The sequence below is a fragment of the Ranitomeya variabilis genome, chromosome 2 (assembly GCF_051348905.1).
Source record: "Ranitomeya variabilis isolate aRanVar5 chromosome 2, aRanVar5.hap1, whole genome shotgun sequence".
Lineage (NCBI taxonomy): Eukaryota > Metazoa > Chordata > Amphibia > Anura > Dendrobatidae > Ranitomeya > Ranitomeya variabilis.
In genome coordinates, this window is record NC_135233.1 from 276,141,961 (window position 1) to 276,166,357 (window position 24,397).

Consider the following 24,397-nt stretch of genomic DNA (forward strand, 5'->3'; position numbering starts at 1 on the left):
GTTCTTTAATGGTGTGAATTGTAACTTCCTCCTTAAAGTGAACCTGTCACGAGATTTCTGCTTCTCATTCTACGGGAAGAATAAAATAGGGACGGAGACCCTGATTCTAGCTGTGTGTCACTTACCAGGCTCTTTGAGAAGACCAGCAGATAAAAGTGATCTCAAAACTACAACAGTTAGGAGCTTGGTCTAGCCCCACTTACACTGATTGCAAGCTCACGAGTGCGATACAGCCCTGGATATTAATCACTGAAAGAGCTGTATCATCAATACTATAGCAGGCGGCCCAATAAGTGACCCACTGGAATCGGGGTCCTTGACCCCTACATTATGCTGTTCTCATAGCAATTAAAACCTTTTAAGGGAAACTGTCAGATATTTGCTATTCAATCTGAGCGCTACATAACGTAGGGGCAGAGATCCTGGTTCTAAGGATTTCATTTGCTCAGCCGCTTGCTGTATTTTATCAGGAGATTATCACTGCTGGACCTAGGGACTAGGTGTCACGTGCCAAGCAGTCCAGCTAATCTGTATAACTCCGCCCTCACCACTGATTGGCAGCGTCCTGTGTACATAAGCGGCAAGCTGCCAATCAGGGCTGTGGGCGGGGTTATACACAGCTCAGCATTCATAGCTTTGCTATATCTACATCAGAGAAGAGGGATTTCATTAGAACTTCACCATGTAGGCCAGTAAGTGACACATCACAGGGATCAGCCTCTGTGCCCCTACATCATGCTGCTCTCAGATTCTCTTTAAGGACACGTTTTCTATGCCCCATAAGGAGGATATGGCTTCTTTAGAATGTTTCTTTTCTTTTTTCCCCTTTTTGGGCTGCTGTTCCTAACACTGTCTCTACCTGGCTGTCTCTCACTGTCTGTCTTTCTCCTCTTTCTTTTCTGTAATATCAGGACTTCCCTGGCTTAAGTGACGATTATTATGGATCAAAGAGTCTGAGTAAGTCTCAGTGTGAGTGGGAAGGGCTGTCTGCTTGGGGCATGTCCTGTTAGGGAAGGGGGTATGTGCTACTTTGTGGAGTGTTACTACTTAACCATATCACGCATAGAAGGATCTGCTGCAGCGTAGATGAATGACTTAGTTTAGACCATTAATCACAAGACAACCCTCATGGTTTGCAGATTATTTCTGGTTAAATGGTTGTTTCACAGATTTATTTCTGAAAAATTTTTATATTCAAAAATTACTTGTGTTAAGCTTAACTTAAAGAAGTTGCCACTATTAGGACAGACCCTTCTCATACCCCACACTTGGCCGCGATAAAATAAAAGGCCTATACTCCTGTGCCGACGCTGTGCCAGCGGTGTTGGCACACGTTCCCAGGGCTCCCAAACAGCAGCACGAGAGCCCTGGAGAGAGCGAGTGCCGACACTGCGGGAACAGCACTGACACAGGAGTATAGGCATTTTTATTTTATCGGGGCCAAGTGTGCGGTAAGAGAAGGGGTTGTCCAAGTAGAGGAAAACTTCTTTAACTGTATGAAACGTCCTCACATGTGTAGTTGTAAATGTTGGAAATTTTTGTAACTGCTATTGGAACTTTTCAAATTATACACCGTAAAGATACAGTATATATATATTTAAAAAAAAAAAAAAAAATGATTTGAGCTTCTGAAATCTGTATTGAAAGTAGATTGATATGTGTAGTATATAGAGCATCCGCCTGCTGATCTCGGTCTAGGGTAGACGATGCAGTAGTCTCTGTAGTCCCGCTGATCTCGGTCTAGGGTAGACGATGCAGAAGTCTCTGTAGTCCCGCTGATCTCGGTCTAGGGTAGACGATGCAGAAGTCTCTGTAGTCCCGCTGATCTCGGACCTAGGGTAGACTATCCAAAAGCCTAGGCAGTACTGCTGATCGTGGGCCTAGGGTAGACAATGCAGAAGTCTAGGTAGTCCCGCTGATCTCGGCCTAGGGTAGATGCAGAAGTCTAGGCAGTGCTTTTGTCCTTGGGTCTAGGGTAGACGATGCAGAAGTCTCTGTAGTCCCGCTGATCTCGGACCTAGGGTAGACGATGCAGAAGTCTCTGTAGTCCCGCTGATCTTGGTCTAGGGTAGACTATGCAGAAGTCTCTGTAGTCCCGCTGATCTCGGACCTAGGGTAGACGATGCAGAAGTCTCTGTAGTCCCACTGATCTTGGTCTAGGGTAGACGATGCAGAAGTCTCTGTAGTCCCACTGATCTTGGTCTAGGGTAGACGATGCAGAAGTCTCTGTAGTCCCGCTAATCTCGGACCTAGGGTAGACGATACAAAAGCGTAGGCAGTACTGCTGATCATGGGCCTAGGGTAGACAATGCAGAAGTCTAGGTAGTCCCGCTGATCTCGGCCTAGGGTAGATGCAGAAGTCTAGGCAGTGCTTCTGTCCTTGGGTCTAGGGTAGACGATGCAGAAGTCTAGGCAGTGCCGCTGATCTCAGCCTAGGGTAGACTATGTAGAAGTCTAGATAGTGCCGCTTTGTAGAGCTTGCTGTTCTAACAGCGTTTCCCTTGGTCTTGTCACCCAACCATTCCCTGTATGCTATGTCTGTGCAGTGTTTTCCTTGTACACGGACTGGTTCACGGTCTCCTGATAATCACAATCTATTACTTTACAGAAGCTGTGACGTCAAACACCAGTGACAGCGAGAGCAGCTCCAGTAAGTCACCATTGATTCACATGTATGTTATTATTCTTTTTGCTTCTCATTTTCATCAATGATCACTTTTTCCTGACCCTACAGAGGGACAAGAAGATGCCATACTATCATACGAGCCAGTGACTCGACAAGAGAGTAAGTTTTGTTCACTTACTTGCTTTTTCTTTTCATTTACCCCAGCTGGTTCCCCTCCCTTTTTCAGTATGTTATTTGATAGTTTTTGGCATCATTGAAATTACAACTTATCGTGCAAAAAAACAAGTTTCTCGTTATGGCTTTGTCCCTTGAGAAATAAGTTATAACTGAAGGAGTTAACGGGGTTGTCCACCTTTTTTACATCAGTATGTGTAAAACCAGGAGTGGGTGATAAATACAGAAGTAGTGACGTGTTTCTATTATACTTTTCCTCTGATTTGTTCCTCTCCTGGTTTATAAAGTTTAGAGGACCAGAACCTGTAAATGCCAAACCGATTTGATTTTTTTTTTTTTTTTAATAGAATCCCAATTGAAAAATGTTTTTTATCCCCAAATACGTTAATTTAAAGCGAACCTGTCAGCTGTTTTGGCCGATATAAGATGCAGCCACCGCCTTTCGGGGCTTATCTACAGCATTCTGTAATGCTAAAGCCTATATACAAGGCCAATATCCACATACACAAATAGGATATCAATGTGGAACCAAAGTAAGGATAGGGTTCAGTGCAGCAAACAATAGAACTCCAACCAAAAATTACGCACCACCAGAAACCAAGAGTTAAAAGTATACAATTTTATTACAATGAAATACATAAAAAGTACAAGGGATGTGACAGGAGAATAGCCAATGCGTGGGGAAACACAGGGAAGCCAGGCACCAACAGGTATGTATAATACAGATTAGTAGGATTGCTCCATAGTGTGTCAAGTAATAATATATGTAAAAAACCCAAAATATAGGCGCACACCTCGGACCAAACGACCAAACAGAGGGGCTGTAAACCACCTCTGAGCCCACAACCAAAAGGATATCAAATTAGGATCAATCGTTCATGATGATTACCTGTATGTGCCTGGAGCCCTGTGTAGCCCACCGTCCCCTACACGCGTTTCGGCGCTCAAGCCTTCTTCCGGGGGAGTGCTGTAATGTAATGCTGTAGATAAGCCCCCGATCCAACCTGAAAGATAAGAAAAATAAGTTTTATTATACTCACCCGGGGGGCGGTCTGGTCCGATGGGTGTCGTAGGTCCGGTTCCTCCCATCTTCTTGCAATGCCGCCCTCTTGATTCTTCATGGCTCCCTGGTATCGCGCTCCTGCGCAGGCATACTTTTCTGCCCTGTTGAGGGTAGAGCAAAGTACTGCAGTGCGCAGGCGCCTGGAGAGGTCAGAGAGGCCCAGCGGCTGCGCACTGCAGTACTTTGCTCTACCCTCAACAGGGCAGATAAGTACGCCTGCGCAGGAGCGCGATACCAGGGAGCCATGAAGAAGCAGGAGGGCGGCGTCCCAAGAAGATGGGAGGCATCGGATCGTACCGCACTGGACCGCCTTCCCCCCCGGTGAGTATGATAAAACGTATTTTTCTCTTTCCCCCATGACTGCACCACGGAGAGAGGGATCCGCCCTCAGGGACAGGAAACCTACAGGTGAAAAAGGCGGTACCTCTCTCCCACATCAGTTCGGTTTCCTGTCCCTGACGAGGAACCTGTAGCATACCTGAAAGTCGTCGTGGGATGCCGGGGGTCCATCGGGCCGATATAGGTAGCGGGGGGCCCTGCCTCGGATCTGGTGGTTTTCTCCCCTCCGAAGGCCACGATTCCGGGGTCAGCGGGCTCCGTGCGTAGGCAGGGGGAGAGGCAGTGAAGCATGGTCCAGTCTGCCTCTCCCTTAAAAGATTCCTATGGCCGGTAATAGGGGACGGTGGTCTCCTGGCACTATGCCACCAGACCACCTATAGCCAGGAGGAGATGTTGGCGGCGGCTACCCACACGGAAGCGCCGCAACTTACTGGGCATCAGCAGCTGCCTGGCGATTCCGACGCTCCCTCCTGAGGGCTGGACGCCGGGAAAGTGAGGCGCGCGCCTGGGCCGCAAAGCATCTCTGGGTATTCCAGAGTGCGCAGGCACGAGGGAGTGTTTCCGGGGCGGCGCTGCATTACTAGGTAATTGATGCTGCGGCGCGCCGCCCGCGTGGAGGATTAAAGGACGGGCATTTGCGGGATCCGGTGCTCAATATTCACCATGAGTGAGCAAGAGCAACCGGCTGAGCAGGCCCTGCAGTCCCCTCCAAAGAAGCACCACCAACAGCAGCGCCATCGACCGCAGCAGCGACAGCAGCAAAAGGATGCCTCCTCCCAGCGTCGCAGTTCAGGATCCCAGCGCAGCAGTGGCTTCGGTGGATCCGAAATGCCAGCAGCGGTTTAAGTAGTGGAGACAACTCCTACGCCAGAACCGGTATTCCCCCTTACAGCAGGAGAGTATGTGATCTCCATGAAAGTTCACCTTCTAAATGGGGTTTATTGTGTCCTCTTAGGGAAAGAAGTGTACCGCAAAAGTTAGGCACAGAGTATGTGCAATCTGGTCCGTGGAGCTGCCCACTACATGGGTGAAAAAGCTCTGTACCACGTGCAGAGAGAACACCATATGTGAACAGTCAACAAGATTTGCATCCAACTTAAAGGAGCTAATCAAGGCTCAGGTGGAAGACACGCTCAAAAAGAAAACGTAAATCCAGGCATAGATCCCCGGAATTAAGTTCCAGTGAGGAAGATAGCGACCTTTCCAGTTCAAGCAGTTCACTCTCTTCACCCTCCTCATCCTCATCCGAGGAGGGTCGCAATTGCTTCCCTATTGAAGAAACAGATGCCTTAGTAATAGCAGTCAAGGCAACAATGGGGCTGGTAGAGCCTCGGACCCAAAAAAAGGGCACAAGACTTGATGTTTGCTGGCCTAGAACAAAAAAAACGGAGAGTGTTTCCATTAAATGAGAAAATACAATCTCTAATAAAAAAAAAAAAAGAATGGAAAAGGCCAGATAAAGTCGTCTTAACCCCAAAGAGAAAATACCCCTTCGATGATCCTGTCTGTTCTTTCTGGGGAAAAGCGCCAAAACTAGACTTTGCTGTTGCAAAAGCTTCTAAAAAAAATTTGCCTTGCCTTTTGAAGATATTGGGACCCTGAAGGACCCTATGGACAAAAAAGCAGAGGTATTCTTAAAAGGCTCTTGGGAGGTGGCCAGAGGAGGATTGAAACCAGCTATAGCCGCTACATGCACTGCCAGAGCATTAATGGTGTGGCTAGACCACCTAGAGTCACAGTTAAAACATAAATCTCCCAGAGAATCAGTTTTTGACTCGATCTTAATAATGAAAGGAGCAGCTGCGTTCTTAGCGGACTCCTCTATAGACTCAGGCTAGCGGCAAGATCTGCTTCTTTTTCAAATGCGGCAAGAAGGGCTTTATGGCTCAAGAGTTGGCCGGGAGACTTACAAACAAAATCCAAGCTATACTCCATTCCCTGTGAAGGGGAATTCTTATTTGGGCCAACCCTAAACGACATTCTTGAAAAGGCAGGGGATCAGAAAAAGGCCTTCCCAGGGTTTCCCAACCAGTCCTATAGACGGCCCTTTCAGGGCAGAAGATTTATGCGCAGGAAGCCCCCTAAAAATCAAAAAGGAGGGGTGGGAAGACAAAAGTTATAAGGGAAAAGGCTTCATATTCAATAAACCCAAAAACAACCCCAATGAGGGTGTGCCCCAGGTGGGAGGGCGGTTAACCCACTTTCTTCCAGCCTGGGAAAAATTTCGTGTATGGGTATTAACCCCTTCACCCCCAAGGGTGGTTTGCACGTTAATGACCGGGCCAATTTTTACAATTCTGACCACTGTCCCTTTATGAGGCTATAACTCTGGAACGCTTTGACGGATCTTGGCGATTCTGACATTGTTTTCTCGTGACATATTGTACTTCATGTTAAAGGTAAAATTTATTCGATATAACTTGCGTTTATTTGTGAAAAAAATGGAAATTTGGCGAAAATTTTGAAAATTTTGCAATTTTCCAACTTTGAATTTTTGTGCCCTTAAATCACAGACATATGTCACGCAAAATACTTAATAAGTAACATTTCCCACATGTCTACTTTACATCAGTACAATTTTGGAACCAAAATTTTTTTTTGTGACGGAGTTATAAGGGTTAAAAGTTGACCAGCAATTTCTCATTTTTACAACACCATTTTTTTTTAGGGACCACATCTCATTTGAAGTCATTTTGAGGGGTCTATATGATAGAAAATACTCAAGTGTGACACCATTCTAAAAACTGCACCCCTCAAGGTGCTCAAAACCACATTCAAGAAGTTTATTAACCCTTCAGGTGTTTCACAGGAATTTTTGGAATGTTTAAATAAAAATGAACATTTAACTTTTTTTCACACAAAATTTATTTCAGCTCCAATTTGTTTTATTTTACCAAGGGTAACAGGAGAAAATGGACCCCCAAAGTTGTTGTACAATTTGTCCTGAGTACGATGATACCCCATATGTGGGTGTAAACCATTGTTTAGGCGCATGGCAGAGCTTGGAAGGGAAGGAGCGCCATTTGACTTTTCAATGCAAAATTGACTGGAATTGAGATGGGACGCCATGTTGCGTTTGGAGAGCCCCTGATGTGCCTAAACATTGAAACTCCCTACAAGTGACACCATTTTGGAAAGTAGACCCCCTAAGGAACTTATCTAGATGTGTGGTGAGCACTTTGACCCACCAAGTGCTTCACAGAAGTTTATAATGCAGAGCCGTAAAAATAAAAAATCATATTTTTTCACAAAAATGATCTTTTTGCCCCCAATTTTTTATTTTCCCAAGGGTAAGAGAAGAAATTGGACCCCAAAAAATGTTGTGCAATTTGTCCTGAGTACGCTGATACCCCATATGTGGGTGTAAACCATTGTTTGGGCGCATGGCAGAGCTTGGAAGGGAAGGAGCGCCATTTGACTTTTCAATGCAAAATTGACTGGAATTGAGATGGGACGCCATGTTGCGTTTGGAGAGCCCCTGATGTGCCTAAACATTGAAACTCCCTACAAGTGACACCATTTTGGAAAGTAGACCCCCTAAGGAACTTATCTAGATGTGTTTTGAGAGCTTTGAACCCCCAAGTGTTTCACTACAGATTATAACGCAGAGCCGTGAAAATAATTTTTTTTTTTTTTTCTCAAAAATGATTTTTTAGCCCCCAGCTTTGTATTTTTACAAGGGTAACAGAATAAATTGGACCCCAAAATTTGTTTTCCAATTTGTCCTGAGTACGCTGATACCCCATATGTGGGGGGGAACCACTGTTTGGGCGCATGACAGAGCTCGGAAGGGAAGGAGCGCCATTTGGAATGCAGACTTAAATGGATTGGTCAGCAGCCGTCACGTTGCATTTGCAGAGCCCCTGATGTACCCAAACAGTACAAACCCCCCACAAGTGACCCCATATTGGAAACTAGACCTCCCAAGGAACTTATCTAGATGTGTTGTGAGAACTTTGAACCCCCAAGTGTTTCACTACAGTTTATAATGCAGAGCCGTGAAAATAAAACATCTTTTTTTTCCCACAAAAATGATTTTTAGCCCCCCAAATTTTTATTTTCCTAAGGATAACAAGAGAACTTGGACCCCAGAAGTTGTTGTTCAATTTGTCCCGAGTACGCTGATAACACATATGTTGGGGTAAACCCCTTTTTGGGCGCACGGGAGAGCTCGGAAGGGAAGGAGCACTGTTTTACTTTTTCAACGCAGAATTGGCTGGAATTGAGATTGGACGCCATGTCGCGCTTGGAGAGCCCCTGATGTGCCTGGACAGTGGAAACCCCCCAATTCTACCTGAAACCCTAACCCAAACACACCCCTAACCCTAATCCCAACGGTAACCCTAACCACACCCCTAGCCCTGACACACCCATAATTCTAATCCCAACCCTAATCCAAACGTAAATGTAATCCAAACCCTAACCCTAACTTTAGCCCCAACCCTAACTTTAGCCCCAACCCTAACTTTACCTCCAACCCTAGCCCTAACCCTACCCCTAACCCTAAACGTGACTGAAATACGTGGCACTGAAATACGTGGCACTGAAATACGTGGCACTGAAATACGTGGCACTGAAATACGTGGCACTGAAATACGTGGCACTGAAATACGTGGCACTGAAATACGTGATACGTGGCACTTAAATACGTGGCACTTAAATACGTGGCACTGAAATACGTGGCACTGAAATACGTGGCACTGAAATACGTGGCACTGAAATACGTGGCACTGAAATACGTGGCACTGAAATACGTGGCACTGAAATACGTGGCACTGAAATACGTGGCACTGAAATACGTGGCACTGAAATACGTGGCACTGAAATACGTGGCACTGAAATACGTGGCACTGAAATACGTGGCACTTAAATAAGTGGCACTGAAATATGTGATATGTGGCACTTAAATACGTGGCACTGAAATACGTGGCACTGAAATACGTGGCACTGAAATACGTGGCACTGAAATACGTGGCACTGAAATACGTGGCACTGAAATATGTGATACGTGGCACTGAAACACGTGGCACTGAAATACGTGATACGTGGCACTGAAATACGTGGCACTGAAATACGTGCAACTGAAATACGTGCAACTGAAATACGTGGTACTAAAATATGTGGCACTGAAATACGTGATACGTGGCACTGAAATACGTGGCACTGAAACACGTGGCACTGAAATACGTGATACGTGGCACTGAAATACATGGCACTGAAATACGTGGCACTGAAATACGTGGCACTGAAATACGTGGCACTGAAATACGTGGCACTGAAATACGTGGCACTATGACTGTCAGAAAATGTTCATTAAACGGTTAGGGGTGAGGTTAGGGGTAGAGTTAGGGTTAGGGTTTGGATCCCTTTATCACCTTGATGGTGGTGGGTGGCTTTTCAGTGTGTTTTCTGTTTTTTTCGATAAAAATGCATGCGTTTTTAACGCAAACAAACGCATGTGCTTAAAAACGCAAGAAAATACTGCAGGTTGTATTTCTGAAAATGAACGCATGCAGAAAAAAACCGCATGCGTTTGAAAACGCGACCAAACGCGTACAAAAAAACCGCATGCGTTTTCAATGTTAAATATAGGGAAAAAACGCATGCGTTTTTTGTGCAAAAAACGCTGCAGACAAAAACGGAAGTGTGAAACCAGCGACGCTTTTTATAGCAAAAAAGTTTTTGCGTCTCCACATTTTGAGACCTATAATTTTTCCACATTTGCTCCACAGAGTCATGTGAGGTCTTGTTTTTTGCGGGACGAGTTGACGTTTTTATTGGTAACATTTTCGGACACGTGACCGTTTTTGATCGCTTTTTATTCCGATTTTTGTGAGGCAGAATGACCAAAAACCTGCTATTCATGAATTTCTTTTGGGAGAGGCGTTTATACCGTTCCGGGTTTGGTAAAATTGATAAAGCAGTTTTATTCGTCGGGTCAGTATGATTACAGCGATATCTCATTTATATCATTTTTTTTATGTTTTGGCGCTTTTATACGATAAAAACTATTTTATAGAAAAAATAATTATTTTGGTATCGCTTTATTCTCAGGACTATAACTTTTTTATTTTTTTGCTGATGATGCTGTATGGCGGCTTGTTTTTTGCGGGACAAGATGACGTTTTCAGCGGTACCATGGATATTTATATCAGTCTTTTTGATCGCGTGTTATTCCACTTTTTGTTCGGCGGTATGGTAATAAAGCGTTGTTTTTTGCCTCGTTTTTTTTTTTTTTTTTCTTACGGTGTTTACTGAAGGGGTTAACTAGTGTGGCAGTTTTATAGGTTGGGTCGTTACGGACGCGGCGATACTAAATATGTGTACTTTTATTGTTTTTTTTTTTTAATTTAGATAAAGAAATGTATTTATGGGAATAATATATATTTTTTTTTTTCATTATTTTGGAATATTTTTTTTTATTTTTTTTTACACATTTGGAAATTTTTTTTTTTACTTTTTTACTTTGCCCCAGGGGGGGACAATACAGATCGGTGATCTGCCAGTTTGCATAGCACTCTGACAGATCACCGATCTGCGAGAAGTACAGGCTGCTTCACAGTGCCTGCTCTGAGCAGGCGTCTGTGAAGCCACCTCCCTCCCTGCAGGACCCGGATCCGCGGCCATCTTGGATCCGGGTCTGGAGCAGGCAGGGAGGGAGGTAAGACCCTCGCAGCAACGCGATCACATCGCGTTGCTGCGGGGGGCTCAGGGAAGCCCGCAGGGAGCCCTCTCCCTGCGCGATGCTTCCCTGCATCGCCGGCACATCGCGATCATGTTTGATCGCGGTGTGCCGGGGGTTAATGTGCCGGGGGCGGTCCGTGACCGCTCCTGGCACATAGTGCCGGATGTCAGCTGCGATATGCAGCCGACACCCGGCCGCGATCGGCCGCGCTCCCCCCGTGAGCGCGGCCGATCGGCTATGACGTACTATCCCGTCGGCGGTCATACGGGCCCACCCCACCTCGACGGGATAGTACGTCAAATGTCGGGAAGGGGTTAAACATCATAAGAACAGGGCTGAAGCTAAAATTCCACACTGTCCCATCACTTTGTCATAACCCCGCAAAGGATAATAGGCCGAACAGCTAGCCCTCCAGAAAGAAGTACAGACTCTTTTGATGAAGAATGTCCTGCAGGAAGTCCCACAAGAGGAGAGGGGCACAGGGTTTTGCCTCTCTGTTTCTCCGGACAAAACCAGATGGAACTTACAGGACAATTATAAACTTTAAAAACTAAACAAATTCTTGGTGATGGAAAGTTTCAAAATGGAAACAATAAAAACTTGTGTGAGAACACTTTATCCGTCTTGTTTCATGACTGTCATCGATTTAAAGGACGCATACTACCATGTACCAATCCATTTAGGTCACCAAAGATTCCTCAGGGTGGCGGTAGTGATGCAAGGGAAGTTAAAACATTACCAATTCAAAGCCCTCCCCTTTGGTCTAGCCATAGCCCCGAGGGTTTTTACGTAACTGATGGCGGAGGTCATGGCTCACATAAGAGAGCAAGATATACTAATAGTGCCATATCTGGACGACCTCATGGTAATTGGCAAGTCCTCTCTCCATTGCAGTCAACAGTTGGACAAAGTGATGACATCCCTGACAAATCTAGGTTGGATGTTGAACCTAGCAAAGTCCAGAATTACCCCAACCCATGTACAACAGTACTTAGGGATAACGATAGACTCGATCAGACAAGAATGCCATCTCCCCGAAGAGAACATTTCGAACATGACACAGTAGCACAACTGAGGGGGATCCCCGGTCATTACCTTGCGCAAAGCGATGTCCATACTAGGATCAATGACGGCCTGTATCCCAGCAGTCCAATGGGCCCAAAGTCATACCAGGGACCTACAATGGGAGATACTAGAAGCAGAGTCTCGCTTAAAAGGGAATTTAGAAACGCGTTTAAGAATCTCCTCCAAAACAATACGTTCCCTAGCTTGGTGTGTGAATCCGAGCAACCTAGAGAGGGGCGTCCCTTGGGTATGGCCAATATCTATAACTCTGACCACAGACGCAAGTCCCTGGGGCTGGGGGGCTCATTTAGACTATCAGTTTGCTCAGGGTCCTTGGTCAGAAGAACTAAAACTCGTCTCCTCAAATATGAAAGAACTCCTGGCAGTGGAGTGTGCTATCAACCACTTTCTAGACTCCCTCCAATCCCATCATGTAAGAGTGCTCTCGGACAACAAGGTAGTGGTAGCATATTTGAATCACCAAGGGGGCACCAGGTCTCGGGCATTGATGGAAGTAACGAGATCCATCCTGCTGTTAGCAGAGTCCAATCTAGCCTCTTTATCGGCCCTTCATATCAAGGGCACGGAGAATCGTGCCGCAGATTTTCTAAGCTGAACACAGTTGAGGCAAGGGGAGTGGGAATTGAACGAGGGAGTTTTCGACCACATAGTACAGCTTTGGGGCCTTCCGGGGATAGACTTGTTCGCAAACAGTCTAAACCGGAAAACTCGCGCCTTCTGTTCAGTCGACCCATGGGGGAGCCTAGTGACCCTAGATGCCTTTTCAATTCCCTGGGATTTTCATCTAGCCTATGCCTTTCTCCCAATAGCGTTAATTCCCTTAGTGTTGTGGAAGATTCGGGAGGACAGGGCAAGGGTAATCATGATAGCACCCTTTTGGCTGAAAAGAGCATGGTTTCCCTGGCTACAGATAATGTCCATAACAGACCCTTGGGTTCTTCCAGACATCCCGAAACTTCTGTCTCAGGGGCTGGTAAATCACCCACAAGTAAAAAACTTACATATGACTGCCTGAAATTTGAAAGGGAGCTTTTAATTAAGAAGGGATTCTTCCAGTGGAACGCGCACAAGGTGGTTCTACGTGGCACTCTCATTCATATTGCCGCCCATATTAAAAAAATTTAACCGCCAAAAGATTAAACGTTTACAAGCCTTGATTAAAGAGGAGTTGGAGCTGGCATTGGCCAATAGCCCAACCCCTTGTTCCAAAACTTTGACTGATTTATCCCATCTTAGGAATGAATTGAGGGCCACAATTTTTTCATTTTATGACTCTGCGGTCAAACAATCAAAACTCAATCATTATATGTCCCTTAACAAGCCCACTCGTTTTATGTCCAATAAAATTAAAAAGGTTAGAATACGTAACCGAATCGACAAGATAATTTCTCCTAAGGGCATTTCTCTCACCCACCCACAGGACATTGCAAATGAATTTGCACAATATTTCAATCAATTATATAATTTGCGGTCTGATCCCTCTCTTCACATTCCAGGTGCGAGATCTATTGATGACTTTTTGTCTTCTGTCAATCTTCCACAACTTGATTCCATGGATGCAGACTTTTTTGGCTGCTCGTTTTACTGCCGAAGAGATTAGTGACACAATAAAACAATTGAAATCTTATAAGGCCCCTGGTCCTGATGGTTATAGCAATAATTATTATAAATCATTCTGTGAAATTCTTGTCCCCCCATTTAGTTCAAATTTTCAATGCCGCTGCGTCCGTTGGTTCTTTCCCTAGGGAAAATTTGGATGCCACAATTATACTTATTCCCAAGCCTCATACTAGTCCTGATCAAATACTCAATTACCGTCCCATTTCATTAATTAATACTGATCTCAAAATTTATTCCAAAGTCTTAGCTAACCGCCTTAACCTTATTTTGCCCAAATTAATTTCTACGGACCAGATTGGATTTATCAAGCACCGGCAATCCATTGAAGGTACCAGGAAGCTGATAAATATTATTAAATTAATTAATTCCCCAAAAATTAACTCCACTTTAATTTCCCTTAATGCAGAGAAAGCATTTGATCGCTTAAATTGGACTTTTCTCAAATGTTCCCTACAAAAATTTGGCTTTGATTTGGACTTTATAAATAAAATTATGGCTTTATATTCCGATCCTCAGGCAAAAATTTATACTACTAATCACTTTTCTTTCCCATTTCCAATCTCTAATGGTACCCGGCAAGGTTGCCCCCTTTCTCCACTGCTTTTTGCCCTTGCCATAGAGCCATTAGCCCAGCTCATTAGAGACAATCCCTCCATAGAGGGAGTTCGCACAGATCGTAAGGAATTTAAAATCCGTTTATGTGCTGATGATATTCTCCTGTTCCTTACCAATCCTTGTCATTCTATTCCACATTTGCAAACCCTTCTTAAAAATGTTTCATTTTTTTCATATTTTAAAATAAACAAGTCCAAGTCGAACATTTTTCAATTTAATCTCACTGATTCTCAAATCCGGAGTATAAAAGATATTTCGCCCTGGAGTTGGGCGGAGAGGGATATTGTTTATTTGGGTCTGAGGTTTTCTAGAAAACATAGCTCCTTGATTCCCAGCAATTTGGATTCTCTTATTGCTTCCATTTCTAAAGAGTTTAGATTTTATGATGATAAAGTATTATTGTGGTGGGGAAAGTGCCTTATTGTAAAATCAATAATTCTTCCCAAGATTCTCTGTCTTCAGGTCCCTTCCTTTACTTGTTTCTACTTCCTATTTGACCAGTTTGCAGGCACACCTCAATCTGTTTGTTTGGAGCAACAAGAGAGCTCGTATAGCCTCTAGTCAACTGTATAAACATAAATTGCATGGGGGTATGGGTCTACCTAATGTTTCGGCCTATTATTTCTCTAATTTAATTAAACAGAGTCTATATTGGTGGTCTGCAGATCATACACCTACCTTCATGGGTGGAATTGGAATTATATTTTAATAGAAATACTCCACCTTGTAATATTATTATGAATTTATTCACCTCTAAGGCACACTAGCGAGTTTTACGGACGTATGAGTGCAGAAAATACGTCCAGAAAATACGCATTGCACACGGCCCAATGATTCTCTATGGGGCAGCTCCTATCTGCCGTATATTACGCATCCGTAATATACGGCATGTTACGGGCATAGAAAATCGCAGCATGCTGCGTTTGTCAGCGTATTGCGCAAAAAATACGGCAATGAAAGTCTATGGGGTCGAGAAAATTACGGATTACACACGGACCATGCGTGTGACTTGCAAGAAGTACAGACGGGTGTTCTATAGAAAAGCCGGTAATTCAGTGCGGTGTACAGTAAAATCACACTGACAGAATAGAATAGGTAGAATTAATGTGTACACATAGAATGGGGGTATATATTTAATTCAGCGCTGGATAGCAGAAAAGCCGGTAATTCAGTTGCCGGCTTTTGCTCTCTCCTTCACAAACCCGACAGGGTATGAGACATGGTTTACATACAGCAAACCATCTCATATCCCTTCTTTTATTGCATATTCCTCATTACTAATGCAATAAGTGTCTCTGTGTAAAATTCGGGGTCTCTAACTATTAAATTAAAGGGTTAAATCCCGGAAAAAATTACGCATTACACACGGCCCAATGAATCTCTATGGGGCTGCTCCTATCAGCCGTATATTACTCATCCGTAATACACGGTATTGTACGGCCGTAGGAAATCGCAGCATGCTGTGTTTGTCAGCGAGAAAATTACGGATTACACACGGACCATGTGTGTGACTTGTGAGAAATACGCAGCGGTGTTCCCTAGAAAAGCTGGCAATTCAGTGCGGTGTACAGTAAAATCACACTGACAGAATAGAATAGGCAGAATAAATGTGTACACATAGAATATATATATATATATATATTTTGTAAGGTTTCTCTTACTGAGAGTGTTGGGGGACACTCACTTGGCCGCAATATTCAAGCACACGGCACGGGTTTATAAAATAAAACAGTCCATACGGTTTATTAAAGTGCCATAAACCGGGTAATGCACAGTTCATTATTTGTATCACATAGAACACCACAGGAACCAACAGTCTCTTTGGTACCTGACGGGAGCCCTTGCTCCACCTTGCCGACTCTTCTAACAGCCTTTGGGTAAGCTGCCTAACGGGGATCACCAACTCGCCTGGTCAATACACAGTAGTCAGTCCAGACCTCACCGAAGGACTCCAGCTTCCCCACACAGTAACAGTCCCTGGCCCCGCAGGTCCCGGTCCTCACCTCGTGCTATTCAGGGATCCGGTCCTCCTCGCAGGACCTCCCAACACCCAGGTAGCCAGGACCCTGCCTGGTGGCCTAGTCCGGGTATTCTTCAGGACGTCCTTCCCCAGCCGGGAACGTCCAATACCCAGGCCACCCGAAGCCAAGTCTCACGGTCTCAGGTGCTTGCAGGACCCTAGTCATTCCTAGGACAATCCAACACCGACCGTCTCAGGTGCTCACCGGACCCTAGTCATTCCTAGGACAATCCAGCACCATCCGTACATCAGGTTCCTCGGTCTCAGGTGCTCTCCGGACCCTAGTCATTCCTAGGACAATCCAGCACCGACCGTCTCAGGTGCACACAGGACCCTAGTCATTCCCAGGACGATCCCGCACCTTCACCGGTCAGGTCCATACACAGGTTCCACACAGGAACCACACAGGACCTACCGGACACACCTCTCAGCTCCACACACAGGGAGCTCACAACGAACTCTGACCCACACCCTGGTCACGTTACATACTGGTAACCACTCCCCTGGGTGGGAGTGTATGTGTGGCTAGTCTGACCCTCCCATCTCTCATGACCAGCCTAGTAAGTCACCCAAACTTAACTATACACATTACACAAACTCTTGAGGGACTACAGGTCCCAGCATAACCACAATACATCAGACTTACCACGCAGACTCCCTCTGCGACACATATCGGCCATTCACAACACTGCCGATTACAGGTTCACCACTATTACCACAACAGATACGCCTCCATGCATATCTCACAGAGCGCCCCCTAGCTGCCACAGGGGTCACTACACCATCTCATATATCACAATATATATATATATTTTTTTTTAATTCAGCGCAAGATAGCATAAAAGCCGGTAATTAAACCCGACAGGATATGAGACATGGTTTACATACAGTAAACCATCTCATATCCCTATTTTTTTTTGCATATTCCACACTATTAATGTTAGTAGTGTGTATGTGCAAAATTTGGGCGCTCTAGCTGGTAAAGTAAAGGGTTAAATCGTGGAAAAAATTGGCGTGGGCTCCCGCGCAATTTTCTCCGCCAGAGTGGTAAAGCCAGTGACTGAGGGCAGATAATTAATAGCCTAGAGAGGGTCCATGGTTATTTGCCCCCCCTGGCTAAAAACATCTGCCTCCAGCCACCCCAGAAAAGGCACATCTGGAAGATGCGCCTATTCTGGCACTTGGCCACTCTCTTCCCACTCCCGTGTAGTGGTGGGATATGGGGTAATGAAGGGTTAATGTCACCTTGCTATTGTAAGGTGACATTAAGCCAGGTTAATAATGGAGAGGTGTCAATTATGACACCTATCCATTATTAATCCAATAGTACGAAATGGTTAATAAAACACACACATTATTTAAAAGTATTTTAATGAAATAAAGACACAGGGTGTTGTAATATTTTATTATACTCTTAATCCACCTGAAGACCCTCGTTCTGTAAAAAATCACCAATATCCCATGCCTTCCGTCATTCTGTCACGTCCCACGATGTAAATCCATCTGAAGGGGTTAAATCATTTTACACGAACTCATACGAACTCGACCGTGGGAACTCCAATGTCCACACACTCAACGCGTTTCCCCTCCACTGAGGTTCATCAGGAGTAAGGGAGGATTGTCTCTGAGTGTCTGGCCACCAAGCCTTCTCCATAAGTATTACAACAAAGCTAAGTATTGCTGGCTATGATCTATCTATCTACTCCTGATGAACCTCAGTGGAGGGGAATCGCATTGAGTGTGTGGACATTGGAGTTTATTGCACTACTGTAGTATGCAGTGTGCGCTGACATTGGAGTATATTGCACTAATGTAGTGTACGGACATTGTAATAAACTGCACTATTGTGTGTGCAGCTTTTGGAGTTAATGATGCTGTTTGTCATTTATAAGTGTATCTGCTTTTAGTATGTGGATATTGGAGGATATGGTGCTACTTGCTATCATCAAGTGGAGATATTTTTGAACACATGTATTCACATTAGTAAGCCTATATGATTGATTTATTGTCTGATACCGTGTGGTCATCTCAAATTGATGTACAGTGATAGCTGCATTGAGTACAGAATATATTGAGAGAATTTTATCTCCATTGCTCATCTTGAATATGTATGTACCGACTGTACATGGGGATTAAATGTCATCTGCAGTATTAAGATAAGATAATTCTTCTCTATTATTTTCTGTTCTGTTTCTTTATCTTAGGCCTCTTTCACACTTCAGTCTTTTGGTGTCAGTCTGAAACCGCCATTTTCGGCAAATAGCGGAGCCGCCATTTCTTTTGGGGCGGATCCGCTATTTTCCTTTGGCGGATCCGCTATTTTCCCATAGACTTGCATTAGCGACGGATTGTAGCGGATGGTCGTCCGTTCCATCCGCCATGTGACGGATCTGATCGAGATTTGGCGGACGTCATCTAGACATTGACGGACATTATAACGATTTTTGTCTGCGCCGAAATGGCATTTCCATAGAATGGCCGCCTATGGGCGACGGATCCGTTGCGACCGTCATTTCGGCGGATCCGTCGCCCCAATCCGCTTTTTCAATTGTGCATGCTCCAAAAAGTAGATACTTTTCCCAGACAACCCCCAAGTAACGGATCCGTTAGAACCGTTTTCTCAACAATTGTGACGGATCCGTCGATCCGTCACTATGTCGGAGCAGACTGACGCCAAACAACTGAAGTGTGAAAGAAGCCTTACCTGTAGACATGCAGTAATCAATAGGCTTTGAATCTTTTTAAGATATCATTAGTATCCGTTATATGCTGGAATTACTATGGACTCCGTAGCTAGTAATTAGGTTTCCATACAATAATAAGCCAGATATCCACATAACTTATATTTAGTTGATTTAATATCTAATAGACAAGTTACCGTATCTACTGTAGTTTGATCATGCTAAAGAGCTTGTAATTAAAAGACAAACCGCACAGCTCTTTATCTGCTCAACTATTCTTTCACCCTTTAGGTACCTTTTTCACTCCCCTGCCATCAATAGTACTAATTAGGGCAGACAGGGAGAGCCGCCGACGAGTGGGGGCGCCAGTGCGCAGGTCATAGGGTGCCAACCTCCGCTGTCAGGCAGGGTGAGATAGGTTATATACAGGGTCAGGCACCTCCCCTGGGTGCCTCTGTATTTTAGTGCGTTGGTGATAATTCACTTTTTGTATTTACTTGTTTTAGATATATGTAATAAAATTGAAGTTTTATACTTACACATTAGAGTTTAGTGGTGATTACAATATTAATCCACTACCTGTCAGCCACGAGGGACTGTAGGGAGGGATAGGTCTCTGTTTGTGTGCTTTCAGTGTCCAAAGAAGGGACATAAAGCATCGAAGGCCACACTGGCGAGATGGATAAGAGATGCCACCATCCTTTAGTATTCCTCGTGTAACAAAGCCATTCCAGAGGGGGTTAGAGCTCATTCGACCAGATCAGTGGGTGGCCTCCTGGGCAGAGAGAGCGGGAGCCTCAATTGAGCAGATATGTAGAGCAGCCACTTGGTCTTCTCCCCCTACATTCGTTAATCATTACCACCTAGACTTGACCTCTTCTTCAGACCTCACCTTTGGCAGAAGGGTTCTGGAGGCAGTGGTCCCCCCCAATGTACATTCTATGAAATTCTCTCCGTGGTGCCGTCATGGGGGAAAGAGAAAATTGTAGTTACTTACTGATAACGGTATTTCTCTGATCCCATGACGGCACCCGCACATTCCCTCCCTTCACGTGGGGGTATGCACACTAGATTTAACTATAAATATTTAGTCCCACGGTGCCTCTTATAGGCTTAAAATTAAGATTAAAATATTCTTGTTAGTTTAACCGTTTAAATTACAGCTGAAGTTGTGTTGCTCTGTAAACCAACTGATGTGGGAGAGAGGTACGCCCTTTTTCACGTGTAGGTTTCCTGTCCCTGAGGGCGGATCCCTCTCTCCGTGGTGCCCTCATGGGATCAGAGAAATACCGTTATCGGTGAGTAACTACGATTTTCTTACCTTGCAGGTCGGATCGGGGCTTATCTACAGCATTATAGAATGCTGTAGATAAGCTCTGAAAGGCAGCCAAAACAGCTGACAGGTTCCCTTTAAGTAAAAAATATAATCCAAAGATACTTGTATGCGGAATGTACAAATGGCGACAACCATAATGGACCATGGATGTCACTCTGCAGTTGTATTGGGACATCTTGTGGCCACTGCAGGGTATTTATATAAGTGTACTTGTGAAATCACAAATGTTATTATTATGCCTTGGCTACTCAGTCTTTCCCTAACTAAAGGTCACAATAATTAAAAACAACTCTTACTGACCTTCTCTATGTTTTTACTGCTAAGTCCTCTTCAGAGGTCTGGGGTTAATGGCCACCATATGGCTGGAGCTTTTGTGTTACCCTGATGGGGTCAGACCGCCTCTGTTGCTCAATTCCATAAAATAACTCAAAAAACAGTTTGAAGCAGCAGTCCTTACTTTTGTTAGAATACAAGCTTCTATACACTGGTGACAGGCGGTCTTTTATTCTGTAGTTTGGAAAATGTGCTAATGCTTTGTCATTTTGTTCCCAGTACATTACACAAGACCAGTCATTATCTTGGGTCCACTGAAGGACAGAGTTAATGATGACCTGATTTCTGAATTTTCTCACAAATTTGGCTCTTGTGTCCCTCGTAAGTGTGTGTCCTTATAGTTCTCATATTCCTTTTGTGTCTCTTCTTGTACTAATGCCTATCAATTACTTACTGCAGACACAACAAGACCTCGAAGGGAGACGGAGCTTGATGGGCAAGACTATCATTTTGTTTCTTCTCGGGAGCAGATGGAAAAAGACATTCAGGACAACAAATTCATAGAGGCTGGACAGTTTAATGACAACCTGTATGGGACCAGTATTCAGTCTGTACGGGCAGTGGCAGAAAGGGTACATATGAAAGTGGCGCTCAGTCATTTGTGATCTGCTCTTATCCTGTGTGATGTTTGATCTCATGTTCTCTCTTCCAGGGAAAGCACTGCATTCTTGATGTATCTGGGAATGCTATTAAGCGACTGCAACAAGCACAACTCTTTCCCATTGCTATTTTTATCAAACCAAAATCAGTAGAAGCTCTCATGTAAGTGATTATCTGGTGCTTTCTCTGCTATCATCTCCATAGCTGTTAAGGCCCTGTCTCACATAGCGAGATCGCTAGCGAGATTGCTGCTGAGTCACAAGTTTTGTGACGCAACAGCGACCTCAGTAGCGATCTCGCTATGTGTGACACGTACCAGCGATCAGGCCCCTGCTGCGGGATCGCTGGTCGTGTCGGAATGGCCTGGGCCGTTTTTTGATCGTTGAGGTCCCGCTGACATCGCTGAATCGGTGTGTGTGACACCGATCCAGCGATGTCTTCACTGGTAACCAGGGTAAACATCGGGTTACTAAGCGCATGGCCGCGCTTAGTAACCCGATGTTTACCCTGGTTACCAGCGTAAATGTAAAAAAAAAAAAAACAGTACATACTCACCATCTGATGTCCGTCAGGTCCCTTGCCGTCTGCTTCCTGCTCTGACTGAGCGCCGCGAAGTGAAAGTGAAAGTACAGCACAGCGGTGACGTCACCGCTGCGCTCTGCTCTCACTGTACGGCGGCACTCAGTCAGAGCAGGAAGCAGACGGCAAGGGACCTGACGGACATCAGATGGTGAGTATGTACTGTTTGGTTTTTTTTGGTAACCAGGGTAAACATCGGGTTACTAAGCGCGGCCCTGCGCTTAGTAACCCGATGTTTACCCTGGTTACCCGGGTGCTGCAGGGGGACTTCGGCATCGTTGAAGACAGTTTCAACGATGCCGAAGTCGTTCCCCTGATCGTTGGTCGCTGGAGAGAGCTGTCTGTGTGACAGCTCCCCAGCGACCACACAGCGACAAAACAGCGACGCTGCAGCGATCAGCATCGTTGTCTGTATCGCTGCAGCGTCGCTGTGTGTGACGGGGCCTTTAGTGATGTCTTTGTAGAAAACAGGACACCGTGTGAAAAAGGATCCATCACAGGAAAATTAAATTGAATTTATGCAGAAAGAAAAGTGATCTTAGTGATTGTAGAAATCTACATCCATGTTCAAAGCTTTCTAGAATATGCTATATACCTAGCAAGTTATGTATGTTCCTCGATCAATGGATCCTTAGCTGAGCCCTGATCACAGCTGTGAACCATATAGAGAATGCCATCAATCTAACTGCGACCTTTAAATGACCTCATTGGTGAAATCTCCAGCCCCCATTGATCCCTATGGCAGACAGGGACCTGCTCAAAAGGTGCACGGCTGCCACTTTAGTCCACCTGTGCAGCTCAGCAGTGCTATGTAGTGTAAGCTATTGGACTATTATGGTTTCATGTCCCCCTAATTGAACTTAAAAAAGAAAAAAAACAAATCACACCACTTTTCCCCATTAAGAATGATAAAATGTAAACAGTGTGTGTATGTGTATACAGTGCCTTGTGAAAGTATTCGGCCCCCTGGAACTTTTCAACCTTTTCCCACATATCATGCTTCAAACATAAAGATACCAAATGTAAATTTTTGGTGAAGAATCATCAACAAGTGGAACACAATTGTGAAGTTGAACGAAATTTATTGGTTATTTTAAATTTTTGTGGAAATTCAAAAACTGAACAGTGGGGCGTGCAATATTATTCGGCCCCTGATTGTTCTTCCAAGTTAGATGGTTTCCTCTGGTGAACAGAAATCTTCAAATTTGACCACAGATTCCTAATTTGATTAAGGTCTGGGCTTTGACTAGGCCACTCCAGAAAATGTACACGTTTCCCTTTAAACCATAAGTGTTGCTTTAGCAGTATGCTTTGGCTCACTGCCTTGTTGGAAGGTGAACCTCTGTCCCAGACTCAAATCACTGACAGACTGAAACAGATTTTGCTCAAGAATATCCCTGTATTTCGCTTCATCCATTTTCCTTGTCCCTGCTGCTGAAAAATATGGTGTTCTTGGGGTGATGAGCTGTTAGTTTGGCGCCAGGCATAATGTTTACCTTCGTGACCAAAAAGTTAAATTTTGGCCTCATCTGACCACAACACCTTCCTCCATACACGTCTTTTGGCAACCTCAAAATGAGCCTTGCAATTTTTATGTGTAAGTAAAGGCTTTTTTTCTGTCCACTTTACCATAAAGGCCTCCTCTATGGAGTGTATGGCTTATCGTGGTCATATGGACATGTAAAGCGCCATGAAATAAATGGCGAAGTAATAATAAATAATAATAATATGGACAGATACTGTTCCTGCTTGGGAACTCTGCGGCTCCTTCAAGGTTACCATGTTCTTTCTTTTTGATACTGGATTTGATAGTGCTCTGGGGGATCGTCAGAGATTGGGATATTTTTTTTTTCATAACCAAACCCTGACTTATACTTCTGACTTGTTTGGAGATCTCCTTGGTCTTCATGGTGTTTGGTTGCTGCTGCCTCTTCCATTATGATGTTGCAGCCTCTGAGGCCTTTCAGCAAAGGTGTGTATATACTGACAGCCATGTGACACTTAGGGCAAGTTCACACAGGGCATTTTTGCGCCTTTTTTTTTTTTTTTTTTTTTTTTGCAGTAGCAAAACCTGATCTTCTTGACAGGAAAGAAGCTGCGAAAAAACGCAGGTTTAGGTGCGTTTTTTGGTGCGTATTTGGTCCGTTTTTTTGGTGCGTTTTTTTTTTTCTTTGTCTATGCTAATGTCCTTGGATTTTCAGCAGCAAAAGCACAGCAAATGATACCTGCGCTTTTGCTGCACTTTTTCAACACCCATTCAAGTCAATGGGTAAAAAACGCAGCAAAAATGCTGAAAGAAGTGACATGCTCTATGTCCAAAAAACGCAGCTAAGCACAAAATACTGATCACACAAAACAGTGTGTGTGCATGAGATTTCTGAAATCTCATAGGCTTTTCTGGTACGGTAAAAAGCATCTGAAAATTAGCATAAAAAAAAGCAGCAAAAACGCCCTGTGTGAACTTAGCCTTAGATTGCACACAGGTGGACGTCCTGTCACTAAGCATGTGACTTAGGCTGCCATCACACTAGCAGTATTTGGTCAGTATTTTACATCAGTATTTGGAAGCCAAAACCAGGAGTGGAACAAACAGAGGAAAAGTATAATAGAAACATATGCACCACTTCTGTATTTATCACC

At 44.4% G+C, this 24,397-nt stretch overlaps 1 protein-coding gene across 7 annotated transcripts in view; it reads left to right on the top strand.

Annotated features, from left to right (window-relative positions):
- The window catches only part of DLG3 (discs large MAGUK scaffold protein 3), a 372,427-nt gene that overhangs the window by 339,026 nt on the left and 9,004 nt on the right, over window positions 1-24,397 (top strand). For 5 of the 7 annotated variants that reach the window (XM_077284972.1, XM_077284973.1, XM_077284974.1 and 2 more), the window contains 6 exons: window positions 912-957; window positions 2,609-2,650; window positions 2,735-2,785; window positions 20,798-20,899; window positions 20,978-21,150; window positions 21,231-21,340. In XM_077284972.1, coding sequence (XP_077141087.1) covers window positions 912-957; window positions 2,609-2,650; window positions 2,735-2,785; window positions 20,798-20,899; window positions 20,978-21,150; window positions 21,231-21,340 — 524 coding nt within the window. The remainder of the gene's footprint in view (window positions 1-911; window positions 958-2,608; window positions 2,651-2,734; window positions 2,786-20,797; window positions 20,900-20,977; window positions 21,151-21,230; window positions 21,341-24,397) is intronic. The other 2 variants (XM_077284969.1, XM_077284968.1) reach the window with 1 other exon arrangement.